Source organism: Maniola hyperantus, chromosome 7 (assembly GCF_902806685.2).
Source record: "Maniola hyperantus chromosome 7, iAphHyp1.2, whole genome shotgun sequence".
In the NCBI taxonomy this organism is placed as follows: domain Eukaryota; kingdom Metazoa; phylum Arthropoda; class Insecta; order Lepidoptera; family Nymphalidae; genus Maniola; species Maniola hyperantus.
The window spans coordinates 10,430,495-10,451,420 of record NC_048542.1 but is presented as its reverse complement, the minus strand read 5'-3'; the positions used below and the strand labels follow the sequence as shown (position 1 = coordinate 10,451,420).

The following is a 20,926-nucleotide window of genomic DNA, read 5'->3' as shown; positions in this document are numbered from 1 at the left end:
TTGTAGATAAATTCAAATAACTTTAATTTACAGAAACCCGAGGCCTCAAAGATCCCCTCCAGATAGAGAACCTCCAGGACCAAGCGCAGGTAATGTTGATGACCCACGCTAGGACTGCGCACGGCGCAGCACCGGCGCGCTTCGGCCGGCTGCTGCTGCTGTTGCCCCTCCTGCGCCTAGTCACGCCGCAGCAACTCGAGAGGGAGTTCTTTTCCAAAACCATTGGACAGACGCCAATGGAAAAGGTTTTGGCTGATATGTATAAAAACTAGAATGGTACAACGAACATGCCTACTTAATTTTAATAATAATGTTATTGTAAATTAATGTAAATATTTTGATTGTACATAATAATAATGTGTACAGGATGTAAAGAGAATTAACTAATGTACCTACCATGCGTTTCAACCTCATAAGTAAATACCTACCGCAATTTAAGTAACATCCGTGGTTTCAACTAAGAAGAGCATCGCCATGTCTATTTCAAATATTATGTCAAACTTGGAACCACTAACGGTCGAAATAAATAATATTAATCAAAATACCTATCTGAAATCTGTCGATAAGTTACTAACTGCCATACTCAGAGTCGCTTAATTGTTACTTAAATTTAGTTAAAACGAGTTACGAGACAGAGCTATATCTCTCACATAAATATGTCTCGTTTTAACTTTTAACTCAATCTAAAGTAACGATTAGCGACTCTTAACGCGGTAAGGATCTGTTTCACAACCGCCAGATAAATTTTATCTAATGGATAAATTTGTCATTTTGACAGATTCCCAATACAAAAACTGTCATAACGTGAAACTTATTCGATTAAGTTTTATCGGTCCTAAGGAAAACCAAATCTTTGCCTATTTGTGAACAACAACAATGATTCACTGAAATTAATGTAGTAATATTATACCTACCTAAGTATAGATAATTATAATTAATACTGAGAATTAAATAGATATCAAAAAACAACAGGCGCCGCGCAGTAAACAAACATTTAATATTATAATTATTGTAATACTTACATACATATAAAATTTATAAAGGTACCTAACTACTATTAGGAGCCTACTTACTTATTGGAAGAGGGAGATTAGTATTTATAAATGTACTTAATAAGAACTTATTTTTAGGGTTCCGTACCTCAAAGGAAAATAGGAACCCTTATAGGATTACTTCATTGTATGTCTGTCTGTGTCGTGTCTCTCAAGAAAAGGAACTGACAACCTATATATGGTTCTTCCCGTTGACCTATGAATACCTTGAATCATGAAAGTTGGCAGGTACCTACTACGTAGATCATATACAGGAAGATTTTTTTGGTTTTGCACATTTTTTTAATGTTCTATAGAAACGAAATTTAATTAACACGTATTTTTTATTTTTTCATTTTACTTAAGAATACCAAAGTTATCGTTTACCAAAGATATCCACTTTTGAACAGATGATTAGGGTCACCCTACAAACGTTATCTTCCAGCTGTTGATTAAAATACACGCACTCACACCCGACGACCCCCGCGGCGGCCATTGACCTCTGCGCGCTTTAATATCGTCTAAGATGCGAACTTGGTACTTTTTTTTAAAGGGAAAACGTCAGCGTCAGCGTCTAGCGTGCTTATTATAGCGTGCTTTGTTTACGAATAGTATGACCATGATTTGCTTATTTTAAGGTAAAAATATTTCAAAAAAGGTACAAAATTATAAATGAAAATGTGTTCTATTAACGATACAGAACCACCAAAAAAAATTTGTGCAAAACCAAAAAATCTTCCTGTATAATATAGCACAAGTAAAGGAAAAATCCGAAAACCGTGAATTTGTGGTTACATCACCAAAAAATATATTTAAAAAATTACGTGTTCACGGGCAAATAATAAGTTTACTTAAATCACATTGTAGATGGCGCCATCCGTCATTAACTTGCAGGGTTGCACATAAAAGTACATCTTGTTCGATGGTACGGATTACGGAACCCTTCGTGCGCGAGTCAGACTCGCACTTGACTGGTTTAAAAAACACAATTGTTTAGGTAATCAGTTTCTTACAGATTAAGAAAGGATTCTGTGAAAAGTTTTCGCCTCACTGACCGGCGAGGAATTACCTACTTATACATACTAATTAGAATTTAGATAGGTACCAACTTAACTACTGGAAACTTAATTAAAAATTCTGACGAATGGGTTTTCTATTCAATCACGTGTTTTCCTCGTAGATAGGTATTCATTAGAAAAAGATTATAGAAATCATAACAGGTAGGTACTTATCTGAATTCTGAATGCAATCGATATCAAAATCTTATTTATACCTGATCATTTACCTATTATTTGATGTAAGTAGGTAGGTACCTAGCCCCTAGGTATACCTATCTATAGACAGCTAAAACACGTATTTTGTCGATTTTTGCCAAAAAAAGAAGACGCATAGGATCGAATACAACATAAACTGGCTACACAGGAAATGCCAAACGCAATGCCCGCGACGCAGTAGGTAGGTATAAGCACGTAAGAGGATTCATACATCTATTTAAAAAAAGGCCATGACCAGCTCTATACTGATTTGTGTCTATCATTAGCTAGGTATGTAAATTAGTTGTACCACAAATAGAAAGAGTCCCACAAATAACTGCGTTATTTATTATCTTGTCAGGGTTCCGTACCCGAAGGGTGCTACAAATCATCCTAATAAGATACTTACCTAAGTTACGTAGGTACTTAGGTAAGTATCTTATTAGGATGATACCTAATATTGCCTAGCGCCAGCAAAACAGCTTATTAAAGATATTACTTAACTTAATCAGAAATAGTTTATACTAAAGTCATTACGAACGTGCGAACTGGGCCCTAAATCATTTTTATCAGACCTTTCGCTCGCACTTGCAGCCCTTATGGAACTGGAACCTGATGATCTCGTGTTGTGTGTGAGTATTAGTAAAAAAAGGATTTGTCGATAGTCTATAACAGGTAAATAGCGCATATACTTTTTACCTGGGTCTACTACCTGCGTCCCTTTATCGATAACGACTTCTTGTGCGAATCACGCACAACACAACAGACGGAAACGTTTAAGTGCGGAAACCAACCCAGAGTGAAGAAGAACCGTATGATCGTAATTATTTATAAGCCGTTCGCACGTTCGTAATGGCCTTATGTAATCTACAATTACCTAGCTATAATAAGTATTTAGTCGATAAATGTATAAAATACATTCTCGTCTTCTATAGACCGTATGTACCTACTAGTCTAAAAACTCGAGTAACAATATTTTAACTAGATTTAATAAGCTTTTCAACAACTGCTAAAATGTAACGAAAAAATAGCAAAAATGTACCTAATTAACTAAATAAATGTTATCAATTAATATGCACATCTAATTTAATATTAAACCATATCCTCTCTATCATATATTCCATCCTCACTAAACAAGTACCTACCAGCCTATAAATACATATAAAACATTTTAATAATAATTTTATTATCATTCTTAAAAACGTCTATAGCTAAACGGCCGTGAAAGGACTGGAATTTGACAGATATCAGTTCGAATCCCACCCTATGCACTGTTGTCGTATATCTGCCTATTTACTACTCCGATGAGGGTAGTTATAACATATTGAAGTTGAACATGCCAAAGGCTTTAATAGGTAAGAATACAAGGTTCTAACTTCTAACAGGTCTAGTTGCACTTTGCATTAATTCATCACCATCTACTCAGTACTGAGCACAGCTGCCTCTTCTCAGAATGAGAAGGGGTTGGCCATAGTCCACCACCCTGTCCAAGTGCGGATTGACAGACTTCTCACATCTTTGAGAACATGGAGGTTCCCTCACGATGTTTTCTTTCACTGTTAATGCAGGTGATATTTAATTGCATAAAACCCACATAGGTACCTCCCAAAAGTTAAAGGTGCGTGACCGTGCCTGGAGCCGAACCCCAGACCCCCGAATAGGAGGCGGACGACTTAACCACTCTGCTATCATTGCTCTTTTATATTTGCATTAGTTACTAGGTAATTAATTTACTACTTAATTCTTATTTTTAACCGACTTCAAAAAAAGGAGGAGGTTCTCAATTCGTCGGAATCTTTTTGTACGCAATCGTTTTTCAATAATCTCATCCAATAAGTAGGTGCGACATCAGCGACTTTACCTCGAGATGTTACGATTTACGTAGGTATTGGGTAACAACAATAAAACCGTTAGGTACCTAGGTATAAATTGCATACCTACCCGACTAATTACTTAGGTATTGTATTTTGACGAATTTATAGAAATACCTAATAATTAAAATCATAGCTGTAGGTACCTATAATTGTCATACAACACTTGCGAAACGAATTGATTTAACTATTTCCTTTCAACAAGTGGAAGTCGGGATTTCCCTGGATGTTTTCATTAAACATGGCCTTCCAAGTAATACATCACAATTCGTAGTATCACAGCTGTTGACCTCTTTAGCACAAGGAAATTCTCACACATGCATAGCCATTTACAAAAAACATTTGAATCGTAACATATAGGTACCTAAAGGCGACAGGTCGAGACTCGAGATGTCAATCGGGGAGGCAATGTCCCGCACATCCACAGAGCCCCCTTGCTAACCCGGTTCGGGTGTACGGGGCGTCCCCCGCCTCATACCCCGATTGCAATCTCAACCCGTCGCGGAATATACTTAGGTATACGCCAAATATTGACCTCTTGTAAATAACTTGATTCTTGTTGAACTTGACATCATACCTAAGTTGAAAATTGAAATTATATAAATGAATTATCAAAAACATAAGAACTAGATGTACCTACCTAGTTTATGATGACTAGCTTATGCTCGCGACTTCGTCCGCGTGGACTACATAAATTTCGTACCCCTATTTTACCCTTCCCGTTAATTTTCAAAAATCCTTTCTTAGCGGATGCCTACGTCATAATAGCTATCTGCATGCCAAATTTCAGCCCAATACGTCCATGGCAGGATATCACACTGAACATGCTTGTTGACATGCCATCACCTGCTAACTACTGAGCACGGATCTCTCAGAATGAGAAGATTTTAGGTGTGTCCGCGTTACACAGGTCTCTAGCTCGTAGACGAAATGAGTTACAAACCTAAAATTTTGGTACATATTTGGTGAAGAATGTTGCCCCAAAATTGAATATTGATTTAGAATACCAATAAAATGATTTTTTCAGGGGGCTCCTATATATGAAAAAGAAGGTGTGAAAAATTCTTACCCTAAAATCTGGGGTATCACTGTCCAGACTCCAGAGCAGACATAGGGTGCCTTAACAGTTCCTCTTCCTTGTGATGGTCTGTGTCCATTGGACAAGCTGCTTTCGTGTCTTGAATACTTATTTAATTCTTAAATTTCATGAAACTTTGAAAGGAAAAATACAAATGTGTAAATTATTCATTTATTCAGATCAATTTCTTGTAAAAATAATTTTAGAAACATAGGTACTAAAAATGAAGTTGTATAAAGAGTATTGAATTGTTATCAGATCGAAATAATCAAGTAACTAGCCTATTTCTTTAGTTAATATAAAAAAATGTTTACTTAATGAATATAAAAATTGTCATGGAAAAACTTGTATCACAATATTGTCACAGATAAATATAATGTAAACCTAGTTTAAATATTATGTAATTGCACAATATAGGTAAAAAATTAAAATAATGAGGGTGTATGGTAGAAACCACCAAATGCTATGGTATTTGTGACCTTTTCAATAATCAAATAACAGAACGGTCTGTTAGCTTCAAACCGTATAACACCAATACGGTTGCTGAACTCAGCAGCGCTAGCCGCCGATGCGACTGTACCTTCTTCTGTCACCTCTATTTCAGCTTTATGTATTATCCTTGAGACATGTACAGGAAAGAATGACATTAACGGCAGTCTTGCTTTGCGCTCATCAAATAAATCCCCAATACCCATCCTCTTAAGTGCATCGGTCAATTCAAGACTAGATTCAATCTTAAAACGTGGTAAAAAGCAATCAATTTCATCATCACTGTAGTCATCTACTGACACTTTTAGTTCATTGAAGATTGTGTCTAATGACTCATTACCAAAATTATAGAACATTTCATTCAAGGATACACCAGGGTTGGGTAACATTATGAGCATGGATAAACGGTTGTCTTTACCGTATGGGATCTCGAGTACCCGAGCCTGCAATGTTTTTATATTAGCGAATGGATATGTATGACGTCTGTACATCATGTTTACTTCGCCCAATTGTTTTCCAGTGCTGTCATAGAAAGGTTCTTTTCTGGTATATGAGGAGTTGAAGGCTACAGTCCATTGCCCTTTGAAGTATAAGACGCTGGTTAATATCAGTTTAGAGTTAATGATGTTACTACTATCTACTAGATGTGTTATCCGACCATGTGTGACACTCGATACAAGGCTGTTGATTGAGTTTGCAGTAACATCAGGGTTGGAGAAGTTTACTGGTATTAAATGAGTATCATACTCTTTTGCTGCTTCAATAAAATCTCTTTGGGGGCCATTATCTTCATCCATAAACAAGGAATTTAGTTTCTGAAGTTCAACTGTTGTTGTATTCACTTGGAGCCACTTGGCTATTTCCTGATAGTCTTTTCGAGTGATGTCCTTCAATCTGGGCTGTATGCGGAGCGTTTTAGCAATTTGAGTCAGTGTTTGATCAGCAGCTCCTTCTGCTATGACTGCTAAAATTGTCCATACTGTGATAGGTGAAATAATCAAGTTGGTACCTTTTTCCTGTGCTTGCGTTGTATGATACAGTAGTTCAATGGAAAAATTTCCTATCTTTTCCGTCAAACCCGTGTGAAGACTATTGTTTAGCACTTCTTTCACTTCAGTAAGCTGAGTATTACAGACTGATAAAAGGAACGCACAGAAAATTAATATAAGACACCGCATTTTGTTATTAGTTTGTTAACTTTACTTTTAGTAATTGTCCTTGTCCTTACAAATTTATTACTGATAAATTAACTATGCTACTGGTTCGCGTAACATTTTAATGATATCACAAATGAGACTGACTGAGTGCGATCGCGAGTTTGTGACACAAGCTCGCAAGGTTGTAAAGTTGTAAAGCAAATCGTCAAATGGGGAAAACCTATATCAATAATAATTCTCAACCGGTTTTCTGCTTGCTAGGTTAATTTTATGCACTATAAATATTTTATTCTCGTGTTTTGTAGATGTAGTAAAAAAATAAAATAATTTTGTCACAGTCACAGAAATGTCATTTGTCCATGTCACTGTTAGCCGTCAAAATTGCATTTGACACTGACAAGAGTAATTAGTTAAATAAGTTTTTTTGTGTAATATTTTTTTTTTTTTTTTTAATTCAGATACAAGTTAGCCCTTGACTGCAATCTCACCTGATGGTAAGTGATGATGCAGTCTAAGATGATAGCGGGCTAACCTGGAAGGGGTATGGCAGTTTTTATTAAACCCATACCCCTTTGGTTTCTACACGGTATCGTACCGGAACGCTAAATCGCTTGGCGGCACGGCTTTGCCTTTTGGATTTGGCTTTAAAAAAAAGAGTAAGCCTCAGAATAAATCATAGATATAATCTGTGGACAAGTGGCAAGTGCGTTCTTTAATCCTTCCTGTCCGCCAAGATACTGCAGAAAGCATGAAAGAAGACAATGCCAAGAGATGGTTGCGGTCGCGTCTCTGGTTCTGTTGCGACGCGAACTTGATATATAGTTAGCAAGCACTTCGGGCGCATGGATTGGACGCTATGAAGTACAAATGTATGGCATGGCGCTCGATGTAACGAAACGGGCGGGCGCTTGTTGTAGTTCAATAAGTGTTGTTGCGGATGCCAATACTTATCTACATCTGCGGATACGGATTATTAGAAGTTCACATCTGCGGATATGGATGCAGATGTCTGAATTAATGCGAATGTTCCGCATTTGCGGATGCGGATGCAAATATATGTGACACCCCTGTTGGGTACCATTATACACTTTTTGATTGGTGAGTTAGCTAACGAAGATATCAACTAGCAAACACACGAGGCACTTTTTTCGTTGTTAGGTCGTTATTGTTGCAAATATGAATTCGCATCCGTAAAAGCTCCGCATTATTAATGCGGATGTCTGAATTAATGCAAATGTTCCGCATTTGCGGATATCCGTAACACCCCTATTCCATACCACCAAACAAAACCTAACAAGCAAACACACTTTCGCATTTATGGGTTGGGTAGGTATAGGACGAAGTGGTTAATTTATCAAAGATTGGGTAGTCATTGGAAAATATCGGTTATATTTTTATAATGAAACAAAACAAATTTTTTACATGATTTATTAATTTTATCTATTATCTGTATCGCTAATATTATTTTTGGTAGGATTGTTTTCGGCCGCTTCGACTAATATTCTTCCTAAAGCTTTCACAAGTCTGGTTTTAAACCTAGACACTTTGGTGACGTCATCGAAGTCTGTCTTGCTGAGATCTCTTTCAATGTAATATTGTAATGTGTTCCACAACATTTCCCTCGCTTGCAGGAATTGTTCAGCTTGACTGAAAAAAAGGAATAGAATGAATCTATATTATGTTTAATATACAATGACTGTGGCTGTCTGTACCCTGTCAAATCTAATTCTCTCTCTCTCTCTCTTCCAGTAATAACATAATGGTGTTTCCTTGGGATGTTATAAGTCCCGCAAATTGCTAATGCGCGTGGCCGCCAGTTTAGTGACGTCAGCACTAGACTGAAGTTTCGAGCTGATTGCATATTTTTATTTCGGCTGACGTCAAAATGACGTCATTTCGATGTTAAAGAGACATGGTTCCAGCGCAATAGCAATTTGTGGTGGTTTCCCAGGTCCTTCTGCATAACACTGACTAAAAATATTATTTGAACAATAGATTTTTAAATAATTATTATATTATTAAATGTTAGTGGATAATAACCGGAACCGACACCTTAATGTGCTCATCGAGGTACGAAGGAAACAAAAACTGTGATTCTATCAAATATAAAATAAAAATGAAAAAAAATGATTCAAATGTAAAACATACCTTGTGGGTACTTGAATTTTAAGCCTGTGCCTCGGGAGATGCACTTCAGTCACTTCTCCGTTGCTGCCATCCTAAAAATTTGCATTTTTAAGTTAAATATAAATAGACGATTATATTAGGTATAATAGATATTAGGTACTAAATTATTCGATATCATTCATCACACATCCATACACTAATATACGCACAGTAACACGTACACAGATGGATCGTACGTATAAATACATATACACACATATTAACACCTTATACACACGCACACACCCACCCACAGCGCGCACGCACGTCCATATTACATGCACGCGTATTCGTACGTATAGTACGCGATAGGTCGAGATGGCAATAGGGCTATGAGGCGGGGGACGCCCCGCACACCCGCACGTCACCTGCGCTCGCCCTGGCGGTTAGCTTGCGGGCTGTGCGGGTGCGCGGGGCGTTCCCTTCCCGATTGCCATCTCGATAGGTACATACGTAACACATCAATCATGACATAAAATAAACACGAACATGCATACACTAACATACAGTATCCGGCAGGAAATATTGTAACATCGACCTTTAGAATAAGATTTCGGCTTTGTAGAGCGTTGTCTCTGTCACCTATGTGACGTTTTGTCGGTATCAACGACTGAGACAACGCTCTACGAAACGAAAAGGTACAGTACCCGTCAGAAAGTAATGTACATCGACCTTTAGAAGGAGACAGCGGATTTGTAGAGCATTGTCTCGGTCGTTGAGACCGACAAGACGTCATATAGGTATAAGTGACAGAAACAACGCTCTACATAGCCGAAATGTCATTCTGAAAGCCGATGTACATCATTCATCATACATTTTAAAAAATAAATCCTGCCGCGTACTGTAAGTACGTCATCATCATCATCATCAACCAATAGACGTCCAATGCTGGACGTCTATTGGTTTATCTACGTAAGTACCAGTGGCGAAGGGTGAAAATCTGAAAAAGGGAAGCCGGAAAGGTACCTACCTACCAACTTACCTAAAAGAATATCAGCTGTTCCCCATCGATTAAAGACGCTTTTTGTTTTCACAACTCGATTTAGAAAAATTACTATCGTTACGTAACAGGAAATCTGTTAAACAACAATCTATGTGAATTAAGGTAATTTCTGATGTTGACTTACCAAACTGCATCTAAATTACCGCGAACTTACACTTATTAGTTATTAATCTCTAGCCCCAATTTATTATATCAAAATAAAACACCACTAACAACTTTAAAAACAAACGTGCATGGACGCTTCACCAAAACAAATAATAATCAATCAAAATCAATATCAAATCACCATTCAAAATACAAAATACTCAAAATAGTAGCATGTAGCTGTTAAAATAATACTATTAATATAATTTTTAATTTGGACGTATAATACGGTAACTCGGATTCTAGCGGCTTAACTACGTCAAATTTGTCTGACCTGTCAGGGTTCCAAATTCGTATTCGCTACTGGGCCAGATTAAATTGGTGCGCTCCAACAGTAGAGCGCGACAGACCTAGTTCGCTCTTTTCGCTTTCGTTAAGGAAATGAAAGAGATAAATACTAAGCAAAAATCTAACTAGGGAATCCGATAGTTTACGGCTTGTATGGTGTAGGACTGCTCACTGTAGGTGTATGTTACTTACCTACATTAGCTGTTATGTTTTTAACTTAAATTAGTAATAACAAAAAAAATTAGCATTTGTGACGATCGAACCTTTGTATTTACGAACGTATTACCGAATTTATGTGAATAGTATCTACTTACGCTATATTATGCCAATTCTTAAAGGGAAGCCGATAGGAATCGTGTTATATTGACTCTTCGCCGCTGGTAAGTACGTACACAAAGCAAACACGAACATGCATATTACACACAAACATAAAGTACATACCACAATATCTTTTGAAATCTGTCCCATAGAAAACAGCAAAGCAGTATGCGGTGATATCAGCGACGTCTTATGGACAACTAAAGCCCGCCTTTCCAAGGAGTGGTACCCGCCGAAGTAGGTTAAAAGTTGTGTATTGTGTTTGCGCTTCGATATACCGTAGTTTACACTTTCACTGCCGATGTGAGCCCTGTCGCCTTTACTGTAAAAGATAAACAATATTATAATCTTATAGACATTTACAGACCATTTCCATAGTAGGAAAACTAAAATTTTATGTATATTTATATAATTATATTTACAGTTATTTTATGTATATTTGTATATTTATTTAATATAAAAAAAATCAATTTGTGTTGATGCATATTATGATGCAAGGTACTATGCTGAGCTGTGCATATAATATTTGGGGTGTCATATGAAAACTCAAAAAATCAAGGTGGACTTGTCAGACGCGTATAACCGAAAGGGACAAAACAACAAAACAAATCATTTTAAAAAAAATGTATACTTTATTGCACACAACCCAAAGTAAACATTGAAAAAACATACAAGGGTCCTAATCTAATAGCTGTAGCATACAAAGGCGGCCTTATCGCTAAAGCGATCTCTTCCTAAATCATTATTACGAATGAAAGGTTATTTTTCTTAATTTGCGAGTCAGGCTCGCGCACCGAGGGTTCCGTAGTACAGTCGCATTTTTTCGACAATTTGCACGATAAATCAAAAACTATGATTCATAAAAATAAATAAAAATCTATTTTAAAATGCACAGGTATCTTACTTTGATAATTGAAAATACTAATTATTATTAGTTCATGACCACAATTTTTTTTTCGTGTGATGTAACCACAAGTTCACGGTTTTCAGATTTTCCCCCAATGTCAGCTATAAGACCTACCTATTTGCCAATTTTCATGATTCTGGGTCAACGGAAAGTACCCTGTAGGTTTCTTGACAGACCGACAGACCGACAGACAACAAAGTGATCCTATAAGGGTTCCGTTTTTCCTTTTGAGGTACGGAACCCTAAAAATGAGTTAGCTTGTGTTCCGTACTTTTGGTATTTTATTAGCCTAGCACAAAACAGTTCCCCCTTTTCCAAATTTTTACTACATTTCATTATTACAATCGGTCGGGGTTTACCAATGTGGCCGCTTATCAAAAGTGGCAACACTACAGTGCTGTCAACTGTCAGTCGAAGTTGACACACGTACCGCGAACGCTCCGCGCGAACCGTGACGCAAAAAACAAGCCTCTAACGGCTATCGCCGACAAAAGCCGAAATTATAGACGCGAAATTCATCAAACTTGGACCAGAGCAACAACCCTGAATCCTTACCAGCGCATCTTGGGGGCCCCCATCATCGGAGCGCGTTCCCGGATCCGGTAAGTGACTGCATTATAAACACTGACCGTCCATTAGCTTTTCTTCTAAACATAGATTCGAACCGGATATACCGCATTATATCTGGTCAGTTTTATCTAATTTCGCGTTCTATAACTGTTTTGTGCTAGTTTGATTAAATTAAATCTAATTTTAGTCAATTTTCTTCATTTTCAAGCGCGGCTCCTACCGCCAAAAATCGAACTTTTACATCGAGATTGTAGGCATGGTGCGTGTTATTTTCCGATAAAACCGGTGTCTACAGCCTCATGACTACCAATACTTTCGTAACTATACATAGTTTAAAGCGTTTTAGTGTATATTTCGATATTTCATTTCAACAATTTTTATAAAAGAAATAAAGCGGTAGTTACAAAAAAAAAAAAAAAAAACGTACGCTCGGAGCCACAGCGTTGCGCGCTGGCGAGGTAAATAAGGCTAGTTACACACTACTCTCATTATTCGTATTACGTACGGACAATATAATTTCGTAATTGGTATTTCGTACCAATTGCATATTTAGCGGTCTAGGTATTACGTACCGAACCCCAACATCAGCAAATCTTGTATTTTTTTGCACTGGACACACAAATTTAAACATAACGTATTAGGTAAATAGTTTTAAAATATTAAGAAGACCTTTTTATACTCACAACATTTACCACTTATACAACCTTTTCACATACAGTTTATTTATTTATTATACTTATACATTCACTCAGATACAATGGAGATTGAACAATTAATTTTTGAACGTGATCTTGCCCTAAATAGTTTGCAACGTCTTGCAGATTGCTCGAATAAACTATCCGAGTTTCGAGTACGAGTTAAGGAATTAAATTCTATCAAAAAAACTTTCTTTCAAGTGCAAACTAAAATCGAAAAACTATCGGCAAAGGAACAAAACTTTACAAAAGAAGAACATTTAGCGATACGTAATCAATTCGATTCCTTATACTATCACATTCAAGTAACATTGGACGCTATGAAGGAGACACGTAGACAAAGCGTCGCCTGTGTGTCACCGCCCTGTGGTCACGATGCGCATGCGCACTGCAGCCGACTTCAAACTGCGCAGTCACACATTAGACTACCTAGACTTTCATTACACACCTTCGACGGAAAATTAACTGAATGGAATGCTTTCTATGACTTATTCAAATCTCTTGTACACAATAACGAAACTTTAACGGACGTGGAACGATTTCGTTATTTATTATTGTCTCTAAAGGATGAACCTTTTAATTTAATCAAATCTATCCCAGTCACTGAGTCGAATTATGCAAATGCTCTGCAGGCGTTATGCCACCGATATGAAAACAAAAGGATTCTTGCAACGAAACACTTTGATAACATATTTGACGTTGAACCGGTAAACGAAAATAATTTACAACCAAGCTTGCGTCACTTACTTAATACATATCTAGAAAATGTAACTGCTCTAAATTCATTGGAATTTCCAGTCTCAGAGTGGAGTTTTATACTTTTAAATATTTTATTTCGTAAAATAACTCCTGATATACGAAGACGTTTTGAACTATCATTACGGTCATCAAGTGAGATACCGCCAGTGAGCGAATTACTTGACTTTCTCGAGAAAGAGTTATCGGCATCGGAGGTAATGTCTTCGTCCGCACGCTCCACCATCACTACCGCGAGCCGTGCGTCGGCTCCCACTGCTGACTCGGCTGACGGCTCATCCCGCACGCCTGTTATGTCGATGTCAAGTCACGCGCAAGCTGCACAGTGTGCTTTAACTCGTGCTGAATCGATTTCTAACGCATCAAATACGCCACGCTCCTTAGATTCATATTACAATAGCATTTTGCATCCTCAACGAAATATGGGTGTCTATACAACTGTCACTTCGTATAAAATCAAATGCGCTTATTGCAAAGATAGTTCACATCCTTTAAATAAGTGTCTTAACTTCCAAAAACTTAAGTTAGATGAACGGCAAGAATTTGTAACTCAAAATAAAATATGTAGGAATTGTTTATTGGAACATGAAACTGACAAGTGTACCTCGCGTCACAACTGCCACTACTGCTCATTACGTCATCATTCTACAATTTGTGAAAATCGAAAAACTGTTCATAATCAAAACGTCACACTGACACCACGGACATCAAAACCTTCGGCTTTCCCTGAGCTACACTCAGGTGCAAAAACTTCATCGCCCACTTCATTACATGGAGCTACAGGGCCTTCAAACAACAAAAACTGTACAGTTTTACTAACTACTGCTATTGTCAACGTTCGGTCCTCGGATAACGGGTCTAATCCGCCGTGCCGGGTGCGTGCCCTTGTCGACCAAGGATCTACGACCACACTCATTTCTGAGTTATGCGTCGAACGTCTTGGCTTGAAGCGGTACCCTATGCAAGATTGTACCAATATCACGGGATTAGGTGACAACAAAGAACAACTAACCAGTTACACGTTGTGCGAGGTTACGCCCCACAACCAAACAGAACCAAAATTATACGTCGAAGCTCTGATATTGCCGAAATTAACTAATTACATCCCCAGTGTGCCGCATTCGTTTGAACACATTTCGCACCTCAAGGGTCTTTCATTAGCGGATCCAGAACTACGTTCTGCGCGTCCCGTGGAACTCTTGCTTGGTTCAGATTATACTGACAGCATACTGCTTCATGACAACATCAAGGGTCCACCGGGTACCCCGGTGGCCATAAACAGCATCTTCGGTTACCTCCTAAACGGTAAAATATTACATGCGGCCCCGAGTTCAAAACCTAATTTTAGCGTTCGGCAACCTAAAGTACAAAATTCTAGACCAGTACAGACTCCAATCAGCACACCTAAAGTTGAGCTCAACGAGAAACCTACAATTTCTCTTCCGTTGAAGGGCAGTATTGCAGTTTCTGCGCCTCGTTTAACAAAAGCGTTAATATCTCGACCTTTTGTAAACGACGCCGGACTCTGCAGGGCCGGCGGTGTCAACCATTCTGATGTGCCTTATGATGCCAAGCAGCACGCTCATCGTAAGACACATACAAAATATATAAAACGTTCGAAACCAGGTGGTGTTTTCGTATGCAAGTTACAGAAAGCAATCTATTCCCGACCAGCCTCCGATTTACACACACACACAAACAAGGCAGTCGGGCACTACCACTGTCTTTCATTATTGCAACACAACGTCTTTCACCAACACCTGACCGATTACATCATTCATTTCAATGCTCTTCATACGTCTCATTGCGCAGAAGTATACACAGCAGTCCTAGATCACCAGCTCGCCGCCGCCGCAGCTGATGTGGCGCCTAGCGCGCGTGCTACTGCACCCCAGCGCCTCCATAACCCGCTCATCAAGCGACGACGTAAGGTCTGCTTATTGCTTGTTATGTAAACATGTCGCATCTATTACATTTCATAATTTTAGTTTAAGCTACTTAGTTTAGGTATTCTCTTTTTTTTTCTTTTAATAAAATAATCCTGAATTATTTTATGGCCGGCGGTATGTTCCGTACTTTTGGTATTTTATTAGCCTAGCACAAAACAGTTCCCCCTTTTCCAAATTTTTACTACATTTCATTATTACAATCGGTCGGGGTTTACCAATGTGGCCGCTTATCAAAAGTGGCAACACTACAGTGCTGTCAACTGTCAGTCGAAGTTGACACACGTACCGCGAACGCTCCGCGCGAACCGTGACGCAAAAAACAAGCCTCTAACGGCTATCGCCGACAAAAGCCGAAATTATAGACGCGAAATTCATCAAACTTGGACCAGAGCAACAACCCTGAATCCTTACCAGCGCATCTTGGGGGCCCCCATCATCGGAGCGCGTTCCCGGATCCGGTAAGTGACTGCATTATAAACACTGACCGTCCATTAGCTTTTCTTCTAAACATAGAAACTTTAACAAGGTAGGTTGTGCTCCGCAACCTGTGACAGCTCACCTAGTAAACAGATCGACGACAGTCATCAACTTCCCCTTGGTCTTGACGTATTTCCTGGTGAGCAGCAGCGCGTTGGAACCCGACAGCAGCACGGCGGCCGTCAGCTCGTCTACCGAAGAGAAGCGGTTGAGCTCGGCAACCTCAATGCTTTTCTCAATCAGGCCAGTTTTGAGAAGATGTTCCAAGTGTAAGTTTGATATAGCTGAAAAAGTTATTTTTCGTATTTATTGATGCAAAGCTTCGAGCGGACGTTTGGGACTCGTTTCCTTGACTTAAAGTTTGGGTCAAGGAAACGAACAAGGCATTCCGAACCAGTGGTAGATGCATCCGACGATTCGAAAGTACTTGTAAAAGTTTATTTGAATAAAAAAAGATTTTTATTTTATTTATTTATGAACACAGCAATGAAACCCTCATAAGAGTGAAAGAGTCTGAACGTTGGTCCCAAAACACCCCAAAGCTTTTTATTTTGGGTGACATACAAGTTTTTTATCTGTCGAATAAGACCGAAGAGAAAAGTAGGTAGACGATATCAACGAGTAGCACGGAGCCGCTGACTCAGACGGCGCAAGGCCGTGGCGTTTGAAAGTCCCTGGCTACAAGAGACCTATGCCCAGCAGTTTAAGTTTATCGGTTGACGATGATGATGAATAAAATAGATTGGATGCTAATGGCTGTATCTTTGTGCTTCTATGCTTTGATTTAACGAACTCGAAAATTTCCTCTACTGGCATAGTTCACGACAGTCAGAGAACTTCAAACAAAAGAAGCCCTATTTTCTTTGATTTTACATCACCATCACCATATTTGACATATCGTTGATTCAGGATCAAACCGATAGTTCCCTCCCTCTCTAGTTCACTCTGCTACTGGTCAAGAAAGAATGTCTAGGAGCAGACTAGAAATTTAGAGTGGTCTATACAACTGTCTAGTTTACATAAGAGACTAGGGGGGTACTCACACTTGATATAGCTCAGCACTGTCTTTCCTCAGCCCGTATTTATTGCTCGCACCAGCGGTCAACCTTCCAGCCACTCTACTCTCTGCTCGAACTCGTCCTGTATCTAGAGCCTCACCGCGTGGTCTGACGTAGCGCTGAACTTGCGCTTTACACAAGAGGCTAGGGGGTAGAACTATTATACTCACACTTGACATAGCTCAGCCTGTCTTTCCTCAGTCCGTACTGCTCGCACCACCGGTCGACCCCCTCCCAGCCGCTCTCCTCCACTCGCTGCTCGAACTCGTCCTGTATCCAGTGCAACGCCGCGTGGTCCGACGTAGCGCTGAACTTGCGCTTTATTTCGCGGATCTCTAACACAAGGGCAAAAATTTATTGTTGTAAATTGGAACGGACGCGGTGTGATTGATAAAAATGATACAAAATAAACTGAGCTTTAAGTCTACGCACAGTAGGGTCAGTAGGTATCATATTACTATGGTATCATATTAGTAGATAGGGATCAGTGGCTCGATTGCGGTGGAATGACAGCTACAATGTCACGATCGCAATCACTTCTGAATTCTTGATACGCGCTCACTATTGGCTATAGTGTATTGTTGCAACAACAATACCACAAATTCAGCTAATCACAACGATTGCGATTGTAATAATGATTAATGCAGTTTTCCCGTAATCGAGCTGAAGGTGGTAGACGGTTGACGGATTGCGTCCGTTGATATAACAATATGAAAACACCTTGGTTGCGGAGAATATGCTTCATACAAATATGTCTAACCATGTTTTTTAAAAAGCCGCGTTCAGCACGCAGCGTGCCGACCGCGGCTCGGCGTCATGCTCCACTCGACAGTTAGGTACCTTCCCTCCTGTCAGCGGCGTGTCTGAACAGCTCAACGTTGTCAGCGCAGTGCGTGGCCACGTTGGCAGCGGCCACCACGCCACCGACGACCGCTGCGTTCAGCACGCAGCGTGCCAGCCGCGGATGTAGCGTCATACTTGAGAGTAAAACGCCAAGGCGGGTTAAACGCTCGCTAGGAGTTAGAGCACCTGAAAATATTAACGATATCTAAACATATAAAAGGAAAAGGTGACTGACTGACTGATCTATGAACGCACAGCTCAAACTACTGGACGGATCAGGCTGAAATTTGGAATGCAGATAGCTATTATGAGGTAGGCAATCCACTAAGAAAGGATATTTGAAAATTCAACCCCTAAGGGGGTGAAATAGGGGTTTGAAATTTGTGTAGCCCACGCGGACGAAGTCGCAAGCATAAGCTAAGCTAGTTTATCTATACAAAACAAGACTTGTCTGGACTGACTGATCTATCAACGTGCAGCGTAAACCGTTGGGGTTAGACACTTGAAATATTGATAGTTGCTTTCCTTTTATGACACAGGCTCTCACTAAGAAAGGATTTTTGGAAAATGAAAGTAAGCATGAAAATACATTCTTTTTCAAGTTACACCCATGAAAATTGGTATTTAGGCTTTCGGTTAGAAATAAAGAAATGCGTGTTACAGGGTTTTTGTAAATTCCGCCCAAATGAAGAATCAGCTAGTGTTATATAAATAAAATGCGTCTAAAAACTATAATTTAAAATATAAAAGAACATAATATAATTACCTAAATCGATGAGATCGTTGACGGCGAACCGTATCGCTTGTTTGCTCGGCGGCTCCGGCAATTCTGACAAGAAATTCTCAACCTTATCGTCAGGAGCGTACGTCTTACAATCCAGTACAGTCTGTTCTAATGGAATCCTAAGAAAAAAAATGCGTACATGACGTCATCGAAAATTTAATATGGCGAAGCAATGAGCTATCAACAATGTTCGAATAGAAATTCTGTGTTTTCCTCAATTAACATACTCGTATACATTGGTATGGATATGCACAGCACATATTTTAAAAATCCAACAGAAAAGTAACGAAAGCTTATATAATTCGTACAAAATGAGAACTCACGCGCCATTTTAGCCATGTGTCAACTGTCATGTTGAAAGTAGGATTCGCCTTTATGATAAGGATTAAACTCGTATTTTTGGCATCATACATAGTTGAGACAAAGTTTAAATGGCGCGTGAGAACTTAAAATTTATGCATTATACCTCAAAATTTCAGGCGTTGTGTGCGGGGCGAATTCGTTTTCTTTTTCTTTGGTATACATTTTGTAGCAGTGACCTTAAAAAATCTTAATTTTTAGTATATTACTTTAGGCTCAGGATCAAATAAGTCTTTTTTTTATTGAAATTGGCATTTTTTACATTTAATACAATAAATTTTAAATTATTGTATTGATTCACTCGTCATCATACTTAATCATCATCATCATCATCATGATCAAATCGCTCACTAATGAGCATGGAACTCCTCTCAGAAGAAAAGGGTGTAGGACAAAGGCCGCCACGCTGGCCAAGTGCGGATTGACAGACTTCACACATCTTTGAGAACATCATGGAAAATTCTCAGGCATGCAGGTTTTCTCATGATGTTTTCCTTCACCGTTAAATAAGTGATATTTAACTGCTTAAAACGCACATAACTCCGAAAAGTTAAAGGTGCCCGGGATCAAATCCCCGAACTCCCGAGTAGGAGGCAGGGTTCTTAACCACTAGGCTATCACGGCTTTATACCATTTTCGACATAATTAGAGCAGTAATAACTAACCTGGCTGCACTCTTCCCGCGCGTCCGGCTCTCTGTTTAGCGCCTGCTTGCGATACCCAAACCGTTTCCAAACTGGCATTGCCTGATAATTAAAAATAAATTTGTAAAGGGAAAGACGTTGCGATCCGCACTCTGAGGCTTTATTATGACAGTTTTTCTTTTGGGAAATCTGTCAAAATATCAAATTTATCCGTTAGATAAAGATTATCTGGCCGGTTGTGAAACAAGCCCTTAGTGTCCTATCCTATTCCCTTTCGTTAAGGCCGCGTTGTCTTAAAAAATAAATGCGTTTGTGCGTGCTTGCACTTGTACTTATGTAAGTATGTATGTGCGACTGTCTTCGTTCATCATTTTCCGATCTCACTAGTGTCTTCTCGTACCTGGTATATATATACGTGTGTGCATTTGCGTGTACGTGTGTGGGGGCACGCATGGCTTATTTCGATCTCACCAATGCCTTTTTATACATATCTCGTATTACGTATGTGTACGTGCATGTGCGTGTGTGTATCGGCATGCATGTCTACGTGCATTATTTTTTGGATCTCACCAGTGCCTTCTCGTATCCTATTTTCCTTTTGTGCCCCGCTGTCTATGACATAGACTACGTCTGGTATAGTTATAGAAGTTTCGGCTATATTTGTGGCCAGTACAATCTTGCGTACGCCGGGTGGTGGCTTTGAGAACATTTTAGTTTGTTCTGTAGTTGATAATCTAGAAAAATAACATTACTTTTCAAATGGACGACTTCTATCCATAAAGAGAAGATCACTGGTTGTTTCTAGTTGGATTAGTAGATTTACCTGGAATGTACAGGCAGAACCATATGCAGAGCTGAATTTTTGTAACATTCCTCTAGGAATAGTTTTGCTTGTTTAATTTCAGCCCATCCTGGGAGAAAGACTAGAATAGCGCCCTCCGATTGTGTCTTGTCGACTGCTTTTATTACATCTACTACCTATAGGAAAATAGAAGAATTTACAGAAACATCTGTTTTATTCGATGATTATGATCCTTATAATATACGGACGTATTTTCTAAAAAACATGACAACCCATAATCAAG

General features: G+C 38.9%; 3 protein-coding genes across 3 annotated transcripts in view; 1 reads left to right on the top strand and 2 right to left on the bottom strand.

Moving 5' to 3' along the window:
• The window catches only part of Hr51 (Hormone receptor 51), a 33,737-nt gene extending 33,459 nt beyond the window's left edge, over positions 1 to 278 (top strand). The window contains exon 12 of the mRNA XM_069499518.1: positions 34 to 278. Within this exon, the coding sequence (XP_069355619.1) occupies positions 34 to 272 (239 nt within the window). The 3' untranslated portion in view covers positions 273 to 278. The remainder of the gene's footprint in view (positions 1 to 33) is intronic.
• Positions 279 to 5,388: 5,110 nt separating this feature from the next.
• The window catches only part of LOC117983961 (serine protease inhibitor 77Ba-like), a 144,147-nt gene continuing 128,609 nt past the window's right edge, over positions 5,389 to 20,926 (bottom strand). Inside the window, exon 2 of the mRNA XM_069499682.1 lies at positions 5,389 to 6,977. Coding sequence (XP_069355783.1) covers positions 5,659 to 6,900 — 1,242 coding nt within the window. The 5' untranslated portion in view covers positions 6,901 to 6,977 and the 3' untranslated portion in view covers positions 5,389 to 5,658. The remainder of the gene's footprint in view (positions 6,978 to 20,926) is intronic.
• The window catches only part of LOC117983960 (ATP-dependent RNA helicase DHX30-like), a 28,261-nt gene continuing 15,640 nt past the window's right edge, over positions 8,306 to 20,926 (bottom strand). The window contains exons 12-22 of the mRNA XM_034970601.2: positions 20,665 to 20,819; positions 20,412 to 20,575; positions 19,863 to 19,943; positions 19,304 to 19,376; positions 18,820 to 18,956; positions 18,051 to 18,239; positions 17,381 to 17,545; positions 16,235 to 16,436; positions 10,922 to 11,120; positions 9,028 to 9,098; positions 8,306 to 8,526 (exon numbers count right to left, since the gene is read on the bottom strand). Of these exons, the coding sequence (XP_034826492.1) occupies positions 8,316 to 8,526; positions 9,028 to 9,098; positions 10,922 to 11,120; positions 16,235 to 16,436; positions 17,381 to 17,545; positions 18,051 to 18,239; positions 18,820 to 18,956; positions 19,304 to 19,376; positions 19,863 to 19,943; positions 20,412 to 20,575; positions 20,665 to 20,819 (1,647 nt within the window). The 3' untranslated portion in view covers positions 8,306 to 8,315. The remainder of the gene's footprint in view (positions 8,527 to 9,027; positions 9,099 to 10,921; positions 11,121 to 16,234; positions 16,437 to 17,380; positions 17,546 to 18,050; positions 18,240 to 18,819; positions 18,957 to 19,303; positions 19,377 to 19,862; positions 19,944 to 20,411; positions 20,576 to 20,664; positions 20,820 to 20,926) is intronic.